The 21110-nt window shown below is 41.3% G+C and overlaps 1 protein-coding gene across 3 annotated transcripts in view; it reads left to right on the top strand.

The window, feature by feature from the left end:
- The window catches only part of NLN (neurolysin), a 105802-nt gene that overhangs the window by 67097 nt on the left and 17595 nt on the right, over positions 1 to 21110 (top strand). For 2 of the 3 annotated variants that reach the window (XM_032279488.1, XM_032279506.1), the window contains one exon: positions 235 to 436. In XM_032279488.1, the coding sequence (XP_032135379.1) occupies positions 235 to 436 (202 nt within the window). The remainder of the gene's footprint in view (positions 1 to 234; positions 437 to 21110) is intronic. The other variant, XM_032279498.1, reaches the window with a different exon arrangement.

The raw sequence follows: 21110 nt of genomic DNA, 5'->3' as shown, positions 1-21110 counted from the left end.
GATTTTCAACAAAAGAGCCTTTGGAGCTGTGACTCACACAAAACGATAGTGGGTTTATTGTTTGTTTGGTTTTAGTTTTTCCATTTTAGCAAAATGACCTACTTTCTAAAAGGTAAACTAATGTTTAAAAGCATCTCTAATAACAGATATGGTTTCATGACTGGAAGAAGCCATGCCATATAGTTGCTAGACGAGAATTTTCCTATCTTGCCAACGCATATTTATGGCTCCTAGGGAAGGAAAATACAGTCATGCGGCCTGCTTCGGTCTCCAGCCTGGCTGCCTTCTGCCTGATGGAAGCCGGATGATGGCAGTGGCTGCCCTCGTGGTGAACTTCTCACAGCCAGTGGCAGGTCGTCCCTCTCTACTGAGACACGACGAGGTGAGGACTTACTTCCATGAGTTTGGTCATGTCATGCATCAGATTTGTGCACAGGTGAGTTGTTTGTTTGTTTGTTTTTTGGGTTTTTTTTCCCCAGTACACCTGCCAATTGTTTTTTTCAGAAAACTTTTTTACTGCTGTCAAGTTTCTGCTCCTAACATGTTTTTTTCAGAAGCTGAATGTGTTCAAGAATTTTATAGGCCTTCTGCAAAACCAAACTTTTCCTTATCCTGTCCTCTTTCACAATATATTTTTACTTGGAGATTCATCTACCAGTGAAAGAGGTTTATTGAATAATCTATTGGAAAAGAATAAGACTATCTGTAAGGAAAGGTTACAGATACTTTGCTTTTTCCTTTTTGTCCTTTTCCATTAGAATTTGGTATAAATTTCTCATAAAAAGTGTGCTGTAATCTATTCTGCTTATCAATGCTTTGCTTACTTCAGTGGTTTTCAGCCCTCTTAGACCCTTTACTTATTTTTAAATAATAATTTTGTAACATTTCCCTTTACTAACTTCAAATTAAAATCACAGATAATATAGTATAACCATGCAAAGAAGTTGCCAGAGTGAAGGTGTGTGTGTGCAGTAGATTAAACTGATTTTTTTATTTTTGAAAATAATAAGTACATTTATTCTCGACTTTGTAATACAATCCATTTAATTAGGCCCAGACTGTTCTAGTGTGAACTGTATGAACTTGCTAACATTTAACCATTATTAACATAAAAAGATGTCTAATCTAGTTCAGTAATTCAAACTAATAGTTGAAATATACTGTTATTGGCCAGGCATGTAATCCCAGCACTTTGGGAGGCTGAGGTAGAAGGATTGCTTGAGTCTAGGAGTTTGAGACCAGCCTGGGCAACATGGTAAAATAAACAAAAATACAAAAATTATCTAGGCATGGTGGTATGTGCCTGTGGTCCCAGCTACTTGGGAGGCTGAGGTGGGAGCATCTTTTGAGTCCAGGAGGTTGAGGTTGCAGTGAGCCATGATTGTGCCAGTGCACTCCAGCCTGGGTAACAGAGCAAGACCCTGTCTCAAAACAAAAACAAACAAAAAAAATTCAAAAAACTGAGAGTAGCAAAAATGAAGGGACAGTTTTCCAAATTTTAAATTTCTATAAGTCTCTAAAGGTAAACTTAACAACAACAAAATCCTTTTTTTAATAGAAAACTTGCAAAGATAGTAAAAGGGTTGCCTGTATACCCCTTCCCCTCTCAGCCCTACTTCTGACGTCTTCCAGTATAATAGCACATTTGTCATAGCTAAGAAGCCAGCATTGATCAGTACTCCTAGATGAACACCACAGTTTATTTGGACTTTACTAGTTTTTCCCTAATGGTCTTTAAACAGAGAATCTTTTTAAATCAGTATGATGTCCTCACTGAATGTAAAAGGAAGAAATGTTTGTGTTTTTCAAGTGATAATGCTTGGACATGACCATGCTGTAAGACATATTGAAGTATGCCGGGGGGTTGTGCCATGTGGAAGTAACCCTGAATGGAGCAGCAGCAAGTGCAGACTGATTGAAGTGGTTTGTGTTGTCAGCTCAAGTCCTAGAACAGTGCTGACAGTGGTGGCATGATTTCCAAAATGATGAGAAACTTCAAAAAAAAGTAATCTAACTTCGATTTACACAGTAGATCCTAGTACTTGTAGTCTTAGAAATTAAAACTGTGTAAAAAATGCTTTGCCTGGTTAGGCATGGTGGCTCATACCCGTAATCCCAGCACTTTGCAAGGCCAAGGCTGGCAGATTGCCTGAGCTCAGGAGTGCAAGGCCAGCTGGACAACACTGTGAAACCCAGACTCTACAAAAAATACAAAAATTAGCCAGGCATGATGGCACACACCTCAAGTCCCAGCTACTCGAAAGGCTAAGGCAGGAGGATTGCTGGAGCCCAGGAGGTCGAGGCGGTGAGCTGTGTTCGCACCACTGCACTCCAGCCTGGGTGACAAAGTGAGACCCTGTCTCCAAAAAAAAAAAAAATGTTTTGCAAAAATATGTACAGTGGTATTAGTTTCTTGGCTCTGTTAATGATAGTTTTTTTTATTTATGTGAATAGTCCAGCAGGGTGTATGAATGACAGACAGTATATGGAACAGTCTTTTTGTTGTCCTGACATGTGCAGAATCAGTCCTGTGCATCCAGCATTCCTATATCCCCGAGTAGCCCTAATCATTGTAATAACCCAAAATGTACCCATTCATTTCCAAAATACTATCACCTTTGTTTAAAAACTGATTCTTTCAGCATTTTATCTTTTATCCTGGTGCTTCCATCTTTTGTTTTAGGAAACGGGAATAATATATGAATATGGCCAGAGAAATGTCCTGATTTAGCCTTGTGGTTTTTTTTTTTTTTTTTTTTTTTTCTCTTTAGAGACAGAGTCTAACTCTGTTTCCAGGCTGGAGTGCAGTGGCATTATCTCGACTCACTGAAACCTCCACCTCCTGGGTTCCAGCAATTCTTCTGCCTCAGCCTCCTGAGTAGCTGGGACTACAGGCACCCGCCACCACGCTCAGCTAATGTTTGTATTTTTAGTAGAGATGGAGTTTCACCCTGTTGGCCAGGATGGGCTCCATCTCTTGACCTTGTGATCTGCCTGCCTTGGCCTCCCACAGTGCTGGGATTACAGGAGTGAGCCACCACACCAAGCCAATATAGCCATTTTCAATCTCACTTTAATCCAAGGGAAATAAATCTTTCAGAATAATCCAATCTTTCTTTCTTAGGTGATTTTCAAATCTATTATTATAGGTCTGGGCGTGGTGGCTTACACCTATAATCCCAGCACTTTGGGAGGCCAAGGCAGGCGGCTCACCTGAGGTCAGGAGTTTGAGACCAGTCTGGCCAACATGGTGAAACCCTGTCTCTACTAAAAATAAAAAATTAGCCAGGTGTGGTGGCACGTACCTGTAGTCCCAGCTACTCAGGAAGCTGAGGCAGGAGAATTGCTTAAACCTGGGAGGCAGAGGTTGAGGTGAGCTGAGATCACACCACTGCACTCCAGCCTGGGTGACAGAGTAAGACTCTGACTCAAAAAAAAAAGAAAAAGGAAACTATCTATTATCATAGCACTGGCTGAACATGGTGGTTCATGCCTGTAATCCCAGCACTTTGGGAGGCCAAGGTGGGAGGATTGCTTCAGCCCAGGAGTTCAAGACCAGCCTGGGCAACATGGCAAAAACCCATCTGTACCAAAAATACAAAAAAATTAGCCAGATGTGGTGGTGTGTGCCTCTAATCCCAGTTATTGGGAGGCCGAGGTGGGAGGATGGTTTGAGCCTGGGAGGTGGAAGTTGCAGTGAGCTGAGATTGTGCCATTGCACTCCGGCCTGGGCGACAGGGCCAGAGCCTGTCTCAAAAAATAAAATACAATAGGCCAGGCATGGTGGCTCATGCCTGTAATCAAAGCACTTTGGGAGGGCCAGGCAAGCAGATCACCTGAGGTCAGGAGTTCAAGACCAGCCTGGCCAACATGGCGAAACCCTGTCTCTACTAAAAATGCAAAACTTAGCTGGGCGTGGTGGCGTATTCCTGTAATCCCAACTACTCAGGAGGCTGAGGCAAGAGAATCACTTGAACCAGGGAGGCGGACACTGCAGTGAGCCAAGATTGCGCCACTGCGCTCCAGCCAAGGCAACAGAGTGAGACTCCATCTCAAAACAAATAATAAAAGTAAAAAACAAAGTCTATTGTCATAGCACTAGGATCCCTAAAATATTTATTATGTGAACCTTCAATCAGTGTCCACTCTGTGGCTGACATTTCCTTTAATTAGGATAACTCCAGTTTACATTTAAAAAAACATTTTTGTGAGTAATGTAGAAAAGTCAAAAATATTTTTCTTAATTTTAGACTTTTGATTTATTACTTAGATTATCTAAAATCCAGTTATATATTTGTACATAGATTAATAATGACTGCTTTTAAAATAGTGGATGCTCACATTTTTGGATCTGAGGACCCTATGAAAATCTGATTTATGCTGTGGATACCTCTTGTAGAAAAATACACCTACAAATATGGGTGAAATTCCAAAGGGCTCACAGACTCCTTGAAGCCCTGACCGTAATGAATCCTAAGTTAAGAACTCCTGAGTTAGAGCAGTTTCCTTCTTATTTGGATGTTGACTATCTGCTGGTGATTTCACAGGGAAGCATTTTGGTCTTTTAATCACATTTATTAAGATAATAGTGATCTTCAGATAGAGTTTTCAGTGCTCTTGATGGTTGTTCTTTTTTCAGGCACAGTCTTCATATAAACTTATTATCATATACTTACCATGTATTGGGTCAGTTCTCCACGACTCATTCTATATTCTATTGTTCCCATTGTTTCTTTTTCTTTTCTTTTCTTTTCTTTTTTTTTAAGATGGAGTCTTGCCCTGTCACCCAGGCTGGACTGCAGTGGTGCGATCTCAGCTCACTGCAACCTCCTCCTTCTGGGTTCAAGTGATTCTCCTGCCTCAGCCTCCTGAGTAGCTAGGATTATAGGCACATACCACCACGCCTGGCTAATTTTTGTATTTTTAGTAGAGATGGGGTTTCACCATGTCAGGCTGGTTTCGAACTCCGGACCTTGTGATCCCACCTGCCTTGGCCTCCCAAAGTGCTGGGATTACAGCCGTGAACCACCACGCCTGACCTGTTCCCATTATTTCTTACATTAATTGTGATCCTTTGAGATAGTCACTTTAGTATTGGAAAGTCTTTTCTTGGTACTATGACATTTTAGAGCTGTCCAACTCATGACTGAACTATTAATATGTATATTGCATTCACCAGCTTAGTGTATCTCTCTTGAAACAGAAGACATATTCAGTTCTTAAAGTTTTGCCTAACCTCATTCATGAGCACAAAATGTGTCATACTGATGAATAGTGTGTTGGTACAATTCTTTGCTTGGACATATCCTCATGAGATTATCTTTGAAAAATCTCTTCTTGTCTATTAATTCTTTGAGATATCCTGTGATATTTTAAGAACTGTTAAGGTCATCACCAGTGATCACCACTTTTGTTTTTCATAAGCACCAACGCATATATTTGCAAATTTATAATCTCAAAGCCTTTTGTTCTGACCTAAAATGGACAATAATGAATAAGGAGATTCATAACTTATATGTTTAGTAATACTTCTAGCTTCTCTAAGAAATATATAGTGAATTAAAAATTTGCCAAATATATTCAGTAGATTGATTTTAAGAAATAGTAGCTTAGTGTTTGAGCTGACAGTTTGCAGGTTTCATGACTAGAAGAGCTCGTTTGAGCTTGTCGTCATAATATTTAAACATGTTGGCAAGAACTTCCAGCTTTCAAACATGTGGATGCACTAGTTCAATATGTCTACTGTCTCATCATTCAGGACATGAGTTTCACTACAGGGTGGGTAGGTAATTTTGAAGATAGCAATCAAGAGGTGATATCTCTAGTATCTGTTCCTGTTGCATGGCTTTATTGTGGTTTGGGCTCTTAGTAACCACTGGCTTTTGAACTTCTGTAGAATAGTAATACCTTTTAGCCTTCATTGTGATGTCTGTGTTGTGTTGTACATTAAGAGCAGTGATGAATTTTGAACTGCAAAAATGTCATTATTCTAAGGAAACATATCAGAATCACACTAAAGCATTCTTAATTAAACATGAAAGGGATGGGCAGAAGAACTTCAAATTATGTGACTTGATATCATTAATTTGGTTGAAAACTAGTAAAGCAGCTTGTCTGCTGTAAATATTTGGATTGGATACTGCTGCAGATAAATCTACCCTGTATTAGTCAGGAAGGCACCCTGGTGTTATGACAAGAACACTGGATCAAACATAACTGTGTATCTGTGGGCCTGACTGTGTGACTTGGGGAAAGTTATTTGAACTCTTTGAACCATCTCATTTTTCTTATTCAGAAAATGAGGACAGCAGCAATTCTATGTACTTCCCTGGATGGTTGGGAGAATTAAACCAAGCAGTATGTGAAAAGGCACTTGCAAAAGCATAAGGTCCCATACGTACATGAAGTATTCTTAAAACTATGCTTAAGTATAAATCAACTCTTTTGAGATCAGTAAGTAGTATACAACTCAAAACTAGAAAGGGGAGAAAAAAGACCATTTGCCATGAGGCAATTTACTGCCACTTGAGGTTCAAGAGAATTCACAAATGCTTCCCTTAAATGGCTTTTGAGTGAAGATCTGTGAAAGGTGATTGGAAAACATCACGTTTGTATTTGGTTTGGTTTGGTTTTGATGATTGCTGCCTACTTAGAAGTTTGATTCCTGAAACAATAAGAGAATAAGCAGCTTGGAGTATTGGAAGTGGTGGAGGATTAGCTGAAGAGCAATGTGGATATATTTATCTTCAGTAGTAACCACCAGTAAGCAAAGCACAAGCCAGGTTAAACCAGTTAAGACCATACCTGGTCAAGCAGAATATGCAGACTCAGAAGAAGATAGGCAGCTGAGTGTTGCTGAACACATACCAGGTGCCAGGAAATATACACACTGCTTTACATTCATTCATTCATTCATTCATTTTTTTATTACATTTTAGGTTTTGGGGTACATGTGAAGAACATGCAAGATTGTTGCATAGGTACACACATGGCAGTGTGATTTGTTGCCTTCCTCCCCTTCACTTATATCTGGCATTTCTCCCCATGCTATCTCTCCCCAACTCCCCATCCCCCCATCCCTCTCCTATTTGCCACCCGACAGACCTCAGTGTGTGATGCTCCCCTCCCTGTGTCCATGTGTTCTCATTGTTCAACACTTGCCTATGAGTGAGAACATGCGGTGTTTGATTTTCTGTTCTTGTGTCAGTTTGCTGAGAATGATGGTTTCCAGGTTCATCCATGTCCCTACAAAGAACACGAATTCATCATTTTTGTTGGCTGCATAATATTCCATGGTGTATAGGTACCACATTTTCCCTGTCCAGTCTATCATCAGTGGGCATTTGGGTTGGTTCCAGGTCTTTGCTATTGTAAACTGCTTTAATGAACATTCGTGTGCATGTGTCCTTATAGTAGAACGATTTATAATCCTTTGGATATATACCCAGTAATGGGATTGCTGGGTCAAATGGAATTTCTATTTCTAGGTCCTTGAGGAATCATCACACTGTCTTCCACAATGCTTGAACCAATTTACACTCCCACCAACAGTGTAAAAGTGTTACTATTTCTCCACATCCTCTCCAGCATCTGTTGTCTCCAGATTTTTTAATGATCGCCATTCTAACTGGCGTGAGATGGTATCTCAATGTAGTTTTGCTTGCATTTCTCTAATGACCAGTGATGATGAGCATTTTTTCATATGTTTGTTGGCCTTATGTATGTCTTCTTTTGTAAAGTGTCTGTTCATATCCTTTCCCACTTTCGAATGGGCTTGTTTCTTTTTTTCTTGTAAATCTGTTTTAGTTCTTTGTAGATTCTGGATATCAGCCCTTTGTCAGATGGATAAACTGCAAAAATTTTTCCCCATTCTGTAGGTTGCCAATTTACTCTAATGACTGTTTCATTTGCCATGCAGAAGCTGTGGAGTTTGATTAGGTCCCTTTGTCGATTTGGCTTTTGTTGCCAATGCTTTTGGTGTTTTGGTCATGAAGTCCTTGCCTATGACTATGTCCTGAATGGTTTTGCCTAGATTTTCTTCTAGGGTTTTTATGGTATTAGGTCTTATGTTTAAGTCTTTAATCCATCTGGAGTTAATTTCAGTGTAAGGTGTCAGGAAGGGGTCCAATTTCTGCTTTCTGCACATGGCTAGCCAGTTTCCCCAACACCATTTGTTAAACAGAGAATCCTTTCCCCATTGCTTGTTTTTGTCAGGTTTGTCAAAGATCGGATGGTTGTAGATGTGTTGTGTTGCCTGCAAGGCCGCTGTTCTGTTCCATTTGTCTATATCGCTGTTTTGGTACCAGTTCCATGCTGTTTTGATTACTGTAGCCTTGTAGTATAGTTTGAAGTCTGGTAGTGTGATGCCTCCCGCTTTGTTCTTTTTGCTTAGAATTGACTTGGCTATGCAGGCTGTCTTTTGGTTCTATATGATGTTTAAGGTGGTTTTTTCCAGTTCTGTGAAGAAGGTCATTGGTAGCTTGATGGGGATAGCGTTGAATCTGTAAATTACTTTGGGCCATTTTCATGATGTTGATTGTTCCTAACCATGAGCATGGAATGTTTCTTCATCTGTTTGTGTCCTCTCTTATTTCATTGAGCAGTGGTTTGTAGTTCTCCTTGAAGAGATCCTTTATATTCCTTGTTAGTTGTATTCCTAGGTATTTTATTCTCTTTGTAGCAATTGTGAGTGGCAGTTCGTTCTTGATTTGGTTCTCCTTAAGTCTGTGTTTGGTGTATAGGAATGCTTGTGATTTTTGCACATTGATTTTGTATCCTGAGACTTCACTGAAGTTGCTTATCAGTTTCAGGAGATTTTGGGCTGAGACGATGGGGTCTTCTAGATATGCAATCGTGTCATCTGCAAATAGAGACAGTTTGACTTCCTCCTTTCCTATTTGAATACCCTTTATTTCTTTTTCTTGCCTGATTGCTCTGGCTAGAACTTCTAGTACTATATTGAATAGGAGTGGTGAGAGAGGGCATCCTTGTCTAGTGCCAGATTTCAAAGGGAATGCTTCCAGTTTTTGCCCATTCAGTATGATGTTGGCTGTAGGTTTGTCTTAAATAGCTTTTATTATTTTGAGATAGGTTCCATCAGTACCTAGTTTATTGAGGGTTTTTAGCATAAAGGCTGTTGAATTTTGTCAAAGGCCTTCTCTGCATCTGTTGAGATAATTACGTGGTTTTTGTCTTTGGTTCTCTTTATGTAGTGATTTATGTTTATAGACTTGCGTATGTTGAACCAGCCTTGCATCCCCGGGATGAAGCCTACTTGATCATGGTGGATAAGCTTTTTGATGTGCTGTTGCAATCGGTTTGCCAGTATTTTATTGAAGATTTTTGCATCTATGTTCATCATGGATATTGGCCTGAAGTTTTCTTTTCTTGTTGAGTCTCTGCTGGGTTTTGGTATCAGGATGATGTTGGTCTCATAAAATGATTTGGAAAGGATTCCCTCTTTTTGGATTGTTTGGAATAGTTTCAGAAGGAATGGTACCAGTTCCTCTTTGTATGTCTGGTAGAATTCAGCTGTGAACCCATCTGGATCAGGGCTTTTTTTGGTTGGTAGGCTCTTAATTGCTGCCTCAACTTCAGACCTTGTTATTGGTCAATTCAGGGTTTCGAATTCTTCCTGGTTTAGGCTTGGGAGGATGCAAGTGTCCAGGAATTTATCCATTTCTTCCAGGTTTACTAGTTTATGTGCATCGAGTTGTTTGTAATAATCTCTGATGGTAGTTTGTATTTCTGTGGAATCTGTGGTGATATCCCTTTATCGTTTTTTATTGCATCTATTTGACTCTTCTCTATTTTCTTTTTTATTAATCTGGCTAGTGGTCTGTCTATTTTGTTGATCTTTTCAAAAAACCAGCTCCTTGATTTACTGATTTTTTTGAAGGGGTTTTTGTGTCTCTATCTCCTTCACTTCTGCCCTGGTCTTAGTTATTTCTTGTCTTCTACTAGGTTTTGAGTTTTTTTGATCTTGCTCCTCTAGTTCTTTCAATTTTGACTATAGGGTGTCGATTTTAGATCTCTCCTTGCTTCTCAGGTGGGCATTTATTGCTATATATTTTCCTCTAGAGACTGCTTTAAATGTGTCCCAGAGATTCTGGTATGTTGTGTCTTCATTCTCGTTGGTTTCGAAGAACATCTCTGTTTGTGCCTTCATTTCATTGTTTATCCAGTCAACATTCAAGAGCCAGTTGTTCAGTTTCCATGAAGCTGTGCGGTTCTGAGTTAGTTTCAGAATTCTGAGTTCTAACTTGATTGCACTGTGGTCTGAGAGACTGTTTATTACGATTTCCATTCTTTTGCATTTGCTGAGGAGTGATTTACTTCCAATTATGTGGTCAGTTTTAGAGTAGGTGCGCTATGGTGCTGAGAAGAATGTATATTCTGTGGATTTGGGGTGGGGAGTTCTGTAAATGTCTATTAGGTTGCTTGTTCCAGGTCTGAGTTCAAGTCCTGGATATCCTTGTTAATTTTCTGTCTCGTTGATCTGTCTAATATTGACAATGGTGTTTCTACTGAGAGACCTGCTGTGAGTCTGATGGGCTTCCCTTTGTGGGTAACCCGACCCTTCTCTCTGGCTGCCCTTAGCATTTTCTCCTTCATTTCAACCCTGGTGAATCTGACGATTATGTGCCTTGGGGTTGCTCTTCCTGAGGAATATCTTTGTGGTGTTTTCTGTATTTCCTGGACTTGAATATTGACCTCACTTGCTAGGTTGGGGACGTAATATCCTGAATAGTATTTTCCAGCTTGGATTCATTCTCTCTGTCACATTCAGGTACACCTATCAAACGTAGATTAGGTCTTTTCACATAGTCCCATATTTCTTGGAGACTTTGTTCATTCCTTTTTACCCTTTTTTCTCTAATCTTGCCTTCTCATTTTATTTCATTGAGTTGATCTTTGACCTCTGATATCCTTTCTTCTTCTTCGTCAATTTGGCTGTTGAAATTTGTGTATGCTTCGCAAAGTTCTCATGTTGTGTTTTTCAGCTCCATCAATTCACTTATATTCCTCTCTAAGTTGTTTATTCTTGTTAGCATTTCATCAAATCTTTTTTCAACGTTCCTAGTTTCTTTGCATTGGGCTAGAACATGTTCTTTTAGCTCACAGAAGTTTCTTATTACCCACCTTCTGAAGCCTGATTCTGTCAATTCATCATACTCCTTCTCCATCCAGCCTTGTTCCTTTGCTGGTGAGGAGTTGTGATCCCTTGTAGGAGGAGAGGTGTTCTGGTTTCGGATGTTTTCATCCTTTTTGTGCTGGTTTCTTCCTATCTTTGTGGATTTATCCACCTGTCGTCTTTGTAGTTGTTGACTTTCAGTTTGGGTCTCTTTTGGACGTCCAGTTTGTTGATGTTGAAGTTATTTCTTTTGGTTTCTTAGTTTTCCTTCTAACAGTCTGGCCCCTCTGCTGTAGGAATGCTGAGGTCCACTCCAGGCCCTGCTTGCCTGGGGATCACCTGCAGCAGCTGCAGAACAGTAAGGGTTGCTGCCAGTTTCTTCTTCTGCTATCTTTGTCACAGAAGGATACCTGCCAGATGTCAGTCTGAGCTCTCCTTTATGAGGTGACTCTTTGGATATATGGGGGGTCAGGAGCTGCTTGAGGAGACAGTCTGTCCTTTATAGGAGCTCAAGTGCTGAGCCGTGAGCTCTGTTGTTCATTTAGAGCTGCTGGGCAGGTACGCTTAAGTCTGCTGCAGCAGAACTCATAACCGCCCCCCCTTTTATTTTTCCCCAGGTGCTCTGTCCTGGAGAGTTATAATTCATTTTATCTTCACAGTATGCTCTGATGTAGATGGGTACTGTTATTGTCCCCATTTTCCAAGTGAAAAATCTGAGACTTAGAAGGACCTGCCCAGGATATGATAGTCATGACCTAACTGCTCTACTTTATTGCCTCTTTGTGCTCCCATTCCATGCACTGGAGACAGCACTATTTCATGGTCTGAATTTGGTCTTCCAAATGTGTGTTTCTGTTGGATGGACTTTCTTCTCTTACGTTTATTAAATGACACTCTATTTAATAATGTGGAATGAATGCATTTATCTAGTTCTGTGTTTCTCTGTGTGTGAGTTGACTGTTGAGGTTTCAGTCCTAAAATACAGTGAACCCTTATCAGCAACCTTGTGGCCTCTGCTAAGTGTTACCCTGTCACCCTAGCCCCAACTCCTACACACTGTTACAGTTTGTGACTTTAACTTCAGATGTAATTTATTTCAGAATCTTTTTGTTGTTTTATTTGTTTGCTTATACATATACAGAGAATACTTACATGTGTAAATAAATGAAGTCATAAACCAAAATATGAATATATTAATGCATAATGTTTATTTGGGAATGTGCTTATTTCTTTAAATTGCTTAGTGCATTTTCTACATGTATTATTTTAAGACAGAGATGTTTAGTTTTTTTGTTTGTTTTTGGAGACAGGGTCTCACTCTGGTCACTCAGGCTGGAATGCAGTGGCACAATCATGGCTCACTGTAGCATCCTCCCCTCCAGGCTCAGTTGATCCTCCCACCTCAGTTTCCTATGTAGCTGGGACCACAGGCGTGTACCACTACCCCTGGTAAATTTTGTATTTTTTGTAGAGATAGGGTTTCACCATGTTGCCCAGGCTGGTCTTGAATTCCTGGGCTCAAGCAGTCTGCCCATATCAGCCTCCCAAAATGCTGGGATTACAGGCGTAAGCCATCATGCCTGGCCTATATAGTTATTTTGAGAAACAGAATTATTGATTATCTATTGTGTCTGACATGTCATACTATGTATGGTAGGATGGGATTCAAAAAAGAAAAGTTATAGTATCTTGAATGTTTAGAATTTAGATTGAGGAAAATAATAAAAGAATTTGAAGTATTGAAAAAACTAGGGAGGTGAGAGGTTGAGGTCAAGTCAAGAATGGTAACAAGAGAAAATATCTTTGAGTTGTTTAAGTTTGAATCTTCATATAGAAACATTCTCCCCAGAGCTTCACCCATTTCACAAGTATTTATTGGGCATCCTTTACTTTCTGTGCTGGATTTTGGAAATACAGTGGTGAATAAAGCATACTCTCTATCTAACCTTAGCATTTGAGTTTGAATAGTTCCTTTATTTGTTTTCATCTTAAAAAGAAGCAGTTTAAATAAGATGTACCTGATCAGGTAGGTATAGCTAGTTTGGGAGCAAGCCTGTTTCAAAACTTCTCCAAATTATGTTATTACCTGGATCCTTTAAAGGATGATGGTGTTACTGAACTGTATAGTTCTATAGGGCAGTTGTGAAGATGAAGAAGGAAGTCAACACATTATCTTTATTTCTACTGTTTCCAGTATTCGCTCAGTATGTTGTGAAGTTAAAACTATGGCTTTTTAATCATCTATTTATGGCAAAGTCTACTAGATAGTGGTCACTTTAAAAAAAAAAATGCCTTACCTTGTTATATAAACTTCTCCATCATCCCTGGATTTAGGGATAGATTGGACAGGCCAGGATATGGAATAACTGCTAAGAAATCAATACTGGATCACCTCAGACAGCCACTGTCAGATCTCCTGAGGCCTGTCCTTTTTCTTGAGCACAATACACTTATCGATTTCAGCAACTGCCTTTTCTTTGAGTTGGGATTTGCTATCGTGAAAATAACACTTAGCTATAGCCATTAAAAGCAACCGGTCTCTTAATTATAACAATGTAAGACTTTGGCCTTTAAATACAGCAAAAGATCACAGGACTTCCTAAGCTTCAATTTACATGATTCTGTTCCTGCTCTTACTGTACTTTAGGAATTGCAGTTAATCTCTATAGCATCAAGACATCTGTTGTAAAAATCTGAAACAGTACGTTTTATATATCCTATTGTTTGTTTAAAAGATAGTAAACATTTATTTATTTATTTATTTATTTGTTTATTTGAGGCAGAGTCTCACTCTGTCACCCAGACTGGAGTGCAGTGGTATGATCATGGCTCACTGCAGCCTCAGCCTCCCAGCCTCAAGCCATCCCCCCATCTCGGACTCCTGAGTAGCTGGGACTATAGGAATGCACCACCATGTCCAGCTAATGTTTTTGTATTTTTTGTAGAGACACGGTTTCACCATGTTGCCCAGGCTGATCTTGAACTCCTGAGCTCAAGCGATTCTCCTGCCTCAGCCTCTCAAAGTGCTGGAATTACAGGCATGAGCCACTGTGCCTGGCCAAAATCGCATATTTAGACAACTGTCTTCCTCTCAAGAACTTCTAACCAAACAGGAATCTAAGTTTACATTGTTTTCTAGGCTTTTATTATCCAAATATTTCCTGCAGCAAAAATGTCCTAAAACTCTTTGAAGTGTCAGCTACGAAAAATATTGTTAATTGGATTATTTTGTGTGTTTTTTTACAGTGTTCTGCTTTATCTGGGAAATACGTTAGCATTAATAATTATCATGGCCCATAGGCAACTATTATCAACACCTTCAAATTGTTTGCATTGATAACTATACAAAGTACTTTTTTAGGGTTCTTTGGATTATAGTTTAAAAACTGGGGAATGGTATTTGTTGGCTGGCCAACAGTGAGTAAAAGGTTCAGCAGCCATGCTGTTTTGTGTAAGACCCATCAGGCTGCTAGGTGTATATAAGTCTTACTCATGGTTTCTGTGTGGACTTACACAGTGGCTGACTGTGGATTCTTTTCTCTTGAGAATTCAGCTGTTTGCTGGAAATTGAGCTTTTGAATTTTGTAGGTTCTTTGTCCTTTTCATTTGAAAAATATTTAAATGATGTTGCCCAACAGGCTCACAGAGAAACGGCATGACCAACTTTCGGGAAATTAGTAAGCAGTAGGGTTATTTTTAGCTTTTTCTCCTTACAAACATTTCCTTTTGTTCTTTAGAAGACATTGTTGATCTTTCATTCATTTGCTGTGCTCTCTCCCCAACTACAAAATGGCTTTTGAATAGAATAAGCCCTCTCTTCTCTATTCCGCATGACATAACTGTTTCTTATTTTATTCAGTTTTCACTCTAACTTATGAATTATTCATTTGTTTATGTTTTTTTTCTGGATACTGAATCCTCCCCTACACACACACACACACACACTTTTTTATTGTCATTTGGAGTTGATTTCCTCCCTCATATGCAACTAATGACTGAAAAATCTTCATATAAGCAGGGTATACAAAGTCTGTGTTTTTGTCAGTATATCATATGGGGTGACTGATTGTGGGAATTGGCCTTTATTTGCTGTTAGTACCTATTTAAAAACCATCACCTTGAGAAAATCGTGCAGTAGTGTCACGGGATCCTTGGGGTGTCACATCACCAGCCAGAAACCTCTGTGGCCAGTGATGCCTTTGCCCAAGTTTTGCTTGGGCCCACTAGGCCACTCAGCCTGGCAGGCTGCACTCAGCTGACATTACTAGCCTGGATCCCATGCCTGCCAAGCGCAAGTGAAGTGGTGAGGGGTGAGTGAGTGAGTGAGCATGGAGTCCAGCCACTGCGTACAGACAGGTATGCTGGCTATGGCGGTGCAGGCAGCTCCAGGTACTGGCACAGGCGCCGGCTCCTTGCAAGGCTGCAGCTGGATCAGGCGTACCACAGGCAGCTTTCTTGGCTGGTACTGGGGAATGCAGTGGTACCCTGAAGCTTAGATATACTGGGAACCACAGAGCCCCAAAGAAGGTATCACAGCCCTGGCTTGGGGAACTCCTAGGTCTGGGTTCCCTGAAGGGCCACAACTCTTTTCTCCTTTTTGTTACCCACAGCATGGCAGGCAAGGGGCATGTTTCAGCCCTGTTTGTGTTACAGCTCTTTTGGCCTCACCATTCAACGGGTCCCGAGTTCCTGTCGCATGCCCAGGAAGAATGACATACACAAACAAGTGGAGGGTGAGCAAGGCAAAGAGGAGTTTTATTGAGCAATAGAACAGCTCAGAGGAGACACACAGTGGGTAGCTCCTCTCCACAGCCAGGGTGTCCTGATGAGTGTTCAGCTGTCAGCGGAGAGGAGACCCTGGATTGGGTAGCTCCTCTCCACAGGCAGGTCATCCCATAGAGGGTTCAGCTCTCAGCAGAGAGGAGACCCTAGGGTAGGTAACTCCTTTCCATAGCTGGTTGTCCCATTGTGTTTTCAGCTCTCAGCAGAGAGGAGACACTGGGATGGGTAGCTCCTTTCCACAGCTGATCATCCTGACATCTGCTCAGCTTCCAGCATAGAGGACACCCTGGAGTGAGTAGCTCCTCTCAGCAGCTGGTTGTCCTGACATCTACTAAAGTCTGGCTGAGTCCAGGGTTTTTAATGGGCTTCAGAGGTGAGAAAGTACAGGCTGATTGGTCTATGGGTGGTTCCAGAAAAAGCACCATAAGTTCCCACTCTGGTCTACAGGACTGGCAGCCTGACCCCCAGGCTTCAGGCCTTCCCTGGCTTGAAGGTGGGGCTTCACCGGAGACTCACCCCTTTCTGCCCAGGGACCTGTCTGCCTGCTACCACTGTTTATGGTGCCGAGGCTGTTCATGCAGAGGAGGAACAGTAGGCCAGTGCTGAGCTGCCCTAGGCTCCCCACCTCAGCTTCCCTCCCATGTGCCCAATGTCCAGTGGGGGTCGAGGCAGTAGGGGGCTGGCGTGTCAGTGGTGTCCTGACCATACACACACCTGGCCAGGTTGTGACAGTGCCTGAGCTTGGCCTCAACATTGCTCCAAAATCAGAACAAGTGCCATTAGCAGGTAGGGGGAGCGTCCTGGGCCCCTGAGAGTGCAGAGATGCCTGGGTCCATATCCGTAGCTGGGCAGCTGCAGCTACACCCAGGAGGGCAGGTCTCCTACCTGCTCCCAGCCCCCAAGAGCACAAGGATGCCTGTGTCTGCATCCGTGGCTTAGGCAGCTGCAGCTGTGCCCAGGAGGGCAGGGATCCTACCTGCTTTTGGACCCCAAGAGCACAGGCATACCCAGGTCATCAGCCACAACTTGGGCAGCCGCAGTTATGCCCAGGAGGATGAGGCTCCTGCCCTGCCAACTCAGAAGCGGGCAGGACTTCTGCCTGTTCCTGGCTCCTGCCAGCTCCATAGAGCTCACAGCCCCAGCCAGGCTTCCCCCACTGTAGCTGGAATGGGCCACCACTGTCATCAGTAGTATTACAGAATCCCAAATTCAGGATAGAGGGTTACAAAGGCTGGTCTTTGACCTCAGCCTCGTGTTTGATCTTTGAAAAATCTTCCAGAATAAAGAAGTCAAATTTCTAAGGAAGCACACTGAAAACTCACTTTAACTCTTCATGTAAAGGAGGGTTTGATATAAGACTTTTGTATTTTAGATCCCATCCGAGAGGATTTAGTCATTTTGGAATATCATCATTTAACCTTTTTTTTTTTTTCCACTCTACAGAGCACTGTAGCATTTGTGGTTAAGATTGTGGGTTATGAAGTCAGACTGCCTGCTTTCAAATTGAAGTTACATCATTAATCTCTGTACGCCTTAGTTTCCTTATCTCAAAAAGGGAGATAGTTACTTCATACAATTATTTTGGTATTTAAATCAAATAATCCACGTAAAGAGCCTGTCATATAAGCATACATCATTTTATTGTCCTTCACTTTACTGTACTTCACATACGCTATGTTTTTTACAAATTGAAGGTTTATGTCAACCTTGCTTTAAGCAAGTGTCTCAGTGCTGTTTTTCCAACAGCATATGCTTACTCTATGTCTGTGTGTCACATTTTGGGATTCTCACAATATTTCAGACATTTTTCTTTTCTTTGATGATGAGCAGATGAAACAACCTTCTGTTGGAAGAAGATGCTGCGCTCTGATGGAGTCGCACTCTGTTGCCCAGGTTGGAGTCTAGTGGTGCAGTCTCAGCTCACTGCAACCTCCGCCTCCCAGATTCAAGCAGTTCTCCTGTCTCAACCTCCTCAGTAGCTGGGATTACAGATGCATGCCACCACACCCAGCTAATCTTTTTCATATATTTAGTAGACATGGGTTTCACCATGTGGACCAGGCTGGTCTGGAACTCCAGACCTCAAATGATCCACCCCGCCATGGCCTTTGGAATCCTGGGATTGCAGGTGTGAGCCACCACATCCGGATGACTTTTTCATTGTTATTATATCTGTTATGATGATCTGTGATCAGTGATTTCTTTTTTTATTACATAGAGACAGGGTCTCGCCATGTTGCCCAGGCACATCTATCAGTGCTATTTTTCCGGCAGAATATGCTCACTTTGTGTCTCTGTGTCACATTTTTGTAATTCTCACAGTATTTCAGACTTTTTCGTCATTATTATATCTGTTATTGTGACCAGCAATCTTTGATATTACTATTGCAATTGTTTTGAGGTGCCACAAGCCATGCTCTTGGAGAACTTAATTGATGAATGTTACGTGTGTACTGACTGCTCCACCGAGCCATTTCTCATTTTCTCACCCCCTCCTTTGATCTCCTATTCTCTGAGACTCAACAATGTTGAAATTAGATCAGTCAGTAACCCTACAATGACCTGTAAGTGTTCACGTGAAAGGAAGAGTCATAAGTCTTTTGCTTTAAATCAAAAGCTAGAAATGATCAAGCTTCGTGAGAGAGGCATGTCAAAAGGTGAGATAGGCCTCTTGTGCCAGTCAGTAAAGTTATGAAACAAAAGGAAAATTTCTTAAAAGTTATTAAAAGTGCTACTCCAGTAAACACACAAATAATAAGAAAGCAAAATAGACTTGTTGCTGATTGAAGAAACTTTGAGTGGTCTGGATAGAAGAGGAAACCAGCCACAACATTCCCTTAAGCCACAGCCTAATCCAGAGCAAGACCCTAACTCCCATTCTATGAAGGCTGAGAGAAGTGAGAGCTACAGAAGGAAAGTTGGAAGCTAGCAGAGGTTATAGTTCATGAGGTTCAAAGAAAGAAGCTGTCGCTAACATAGAACAAGGTGGAGCAGCAGTTGCTGATGTAGAAGGTGTGGCAAGTTATCCAGAAGACCTAGTTAAGATCATTGATGAAGGTGGCTCCACTAAATGACAGATTTTCCATGTAGATGAAACAGCCTTCTGTTGGAAGAAGATGCCATCTAGGACTTTCTGGAGAGCTAGAGAGGAGATGTCAATGCCTATCTTGAAAACTGCAAAGGTCAGGCTGACTCTCCTCTTAGGGGCTAAAGCAGCTGGTGACTTGAAGTTGAAGCCACTGCTTATTTACCATTCTGAAAATTCTAGGGCCCTTAAGAATTATGCTGAATCTACTCTGCCTGTGCCCTATAAATGAAACAGCAAAGCCTGGATGACAGTACACCTGTTTACAGCATGGCTTACTATTTTAAGCCACTGTTGAGATCTACTGCTCAAAAAAATAGATTCCTTTCAAAGAATTACTGCTCCTTGACGATGCACCTGGTCACACAAGAGCTCAGATGGAGATGTTCAAGGAAATTATGTTGTTTTCATGCCTGCAAACACAATAGCCATTCTGCTGTCCATGGATTAAGGAGTAATTTCAACTTTCAAGTCTTATGATACGAGAAATACATTTCATAAGACTATAGCTGTCATAGATAGTAATTTCTCTGATGGATCTGGCCAAAGTACATTGACAACCTTTTGGAAAGGATTCACCATTCCAAATGCCATTTAAGAACATGCATGATTCATGGGAAGAGATCAAATGTCAACATTAACAGAAATTTGGAAGAAATTGATTTCAACCCTCATAGATGACTTTCGGGAAGGAGTTCAAGACCTGGAAGGAGGAAGGAACTGCAGATATTGTAGAAACAGCAAGAGAATTAAAATTAGAAGTGGAGCCTGAAGATGAGACTGAATTGCTGCCATCTCAGATAAAACTTAAAGAGATGAGCAACAAAAGTGACTTCTTGATTTGCAGTCTACTCCTGCTGAAGATGCTGTGAATATCATTGAAATGACCACAGAGGATTTAGAATATTACGTAAACTTAGTTGGTAAAGCAGTGGCAGGTATTGAGATAATTGACTCCAGTTTTGAAAGACATTCTATTGTGGGTGAAATGCTATCTCACAGTATCACATGCCACCAAGAAATCTTTCATGAAAGGAAGGGTCCATTGATGTGGCAAACTTCATCTTTGTCTTAAGAAATTACAGCCAGGCATGGTGGCTCACACCTATAATCCCAGCACTTTGGGAGGCTGAGACAAGCGAATCACCTGAGGTCAGGAGCTTGAGACCAACATGGTCAACACGGTGAAACCCCATCTCTACTAAAAATGCAAAAATTAGCCAGGCATGGTGGCACCTGCCTGGAGTCCCAGCTACTAGGAAGGCCAAGGCGGGAGGATTGCTTGAACCCGGGAGGCAGAGGTTGCAGTGAGCCAAGATCGTACTACTGCACTCCTGCCTGGGCAACAGAGTAAGACCCTGTCTCAAAAAAAGGAAAGAAATTGCCACAGCCATGCCAACCTTCCATAACTACCACCCTGATCAGTCAGCACCCTGATCATAAGTACCACCCTGATCAGTCAGTAACCATCAACATTGATGGAAGCAAGAGCCTCCATCAACAAAAAGATTATAGTTTGTCAAAGCCTCAGATGATCATTAGTATTTTTTAACATACAAGGTATGTACATTGTATGTGTGTGTGTCTCTGTGTGTGTGTGTGTGTGTGTGTGTGTGTGTGTATAGACAGAGCCACACTCTGTCACCCAGGCTGGAATGCAGTGGTGCCATCTTGGCTCACTGCAACCTCCACCTCCCAGGTTCAAGTGATTCTCCTGCCTCAGCCATCCGAGTAGCTGGAATTACAGGTGCCTGCCACCACGTGTGGCTAATTTTTATATTTTTAGTACAGACAGGATTTCACCGTGTTGGCCAGGCTGGCCTGAACTTCTGACCTCAGGTGATCCACCCTCCTTGGCCTCCCAAAGTGCTAGGATGAACCACCATGCCCAGCCATGTACATTGTTTTTTTAGGTAATTCTTTTGAACAGTTAATAGACTACAGTATAATGTTAACGTATAGACTTTTATCTGTACTGGAAAACCAAAAAATATATGTAGCTCACTTTATTGTGATATTCACTTCATTGCAGTGATCTGGAACTAAACCCACAATATCTCTAAGGTATGGCTATAATGCCTGACGTAGTAAAGTCTCAACAGATATTAG

Source organism: Sapajus apella, unplaced genomic scaffold (genome assembly GCF_009761245.1).
Source record: "Sapajus apella isolate SASKATOON/1434 unplaced genomic scaffold, GSC_monkey_1.0 scaffold1, whole genome shotgun sequence".
In the NCBI taxonomy this organism is placed as follows: domain Eukaryota; kingdom Metazoa; phylum Chordata; class Mammalia; order Primates; family Cebidae; genus Sapajus; species Sapajus apella.
The sequence above is the reverse complement of the archived record's forward strand: the minus strand, read 5'-3'. Positions and strand labels throughout refer to the sequence as shown.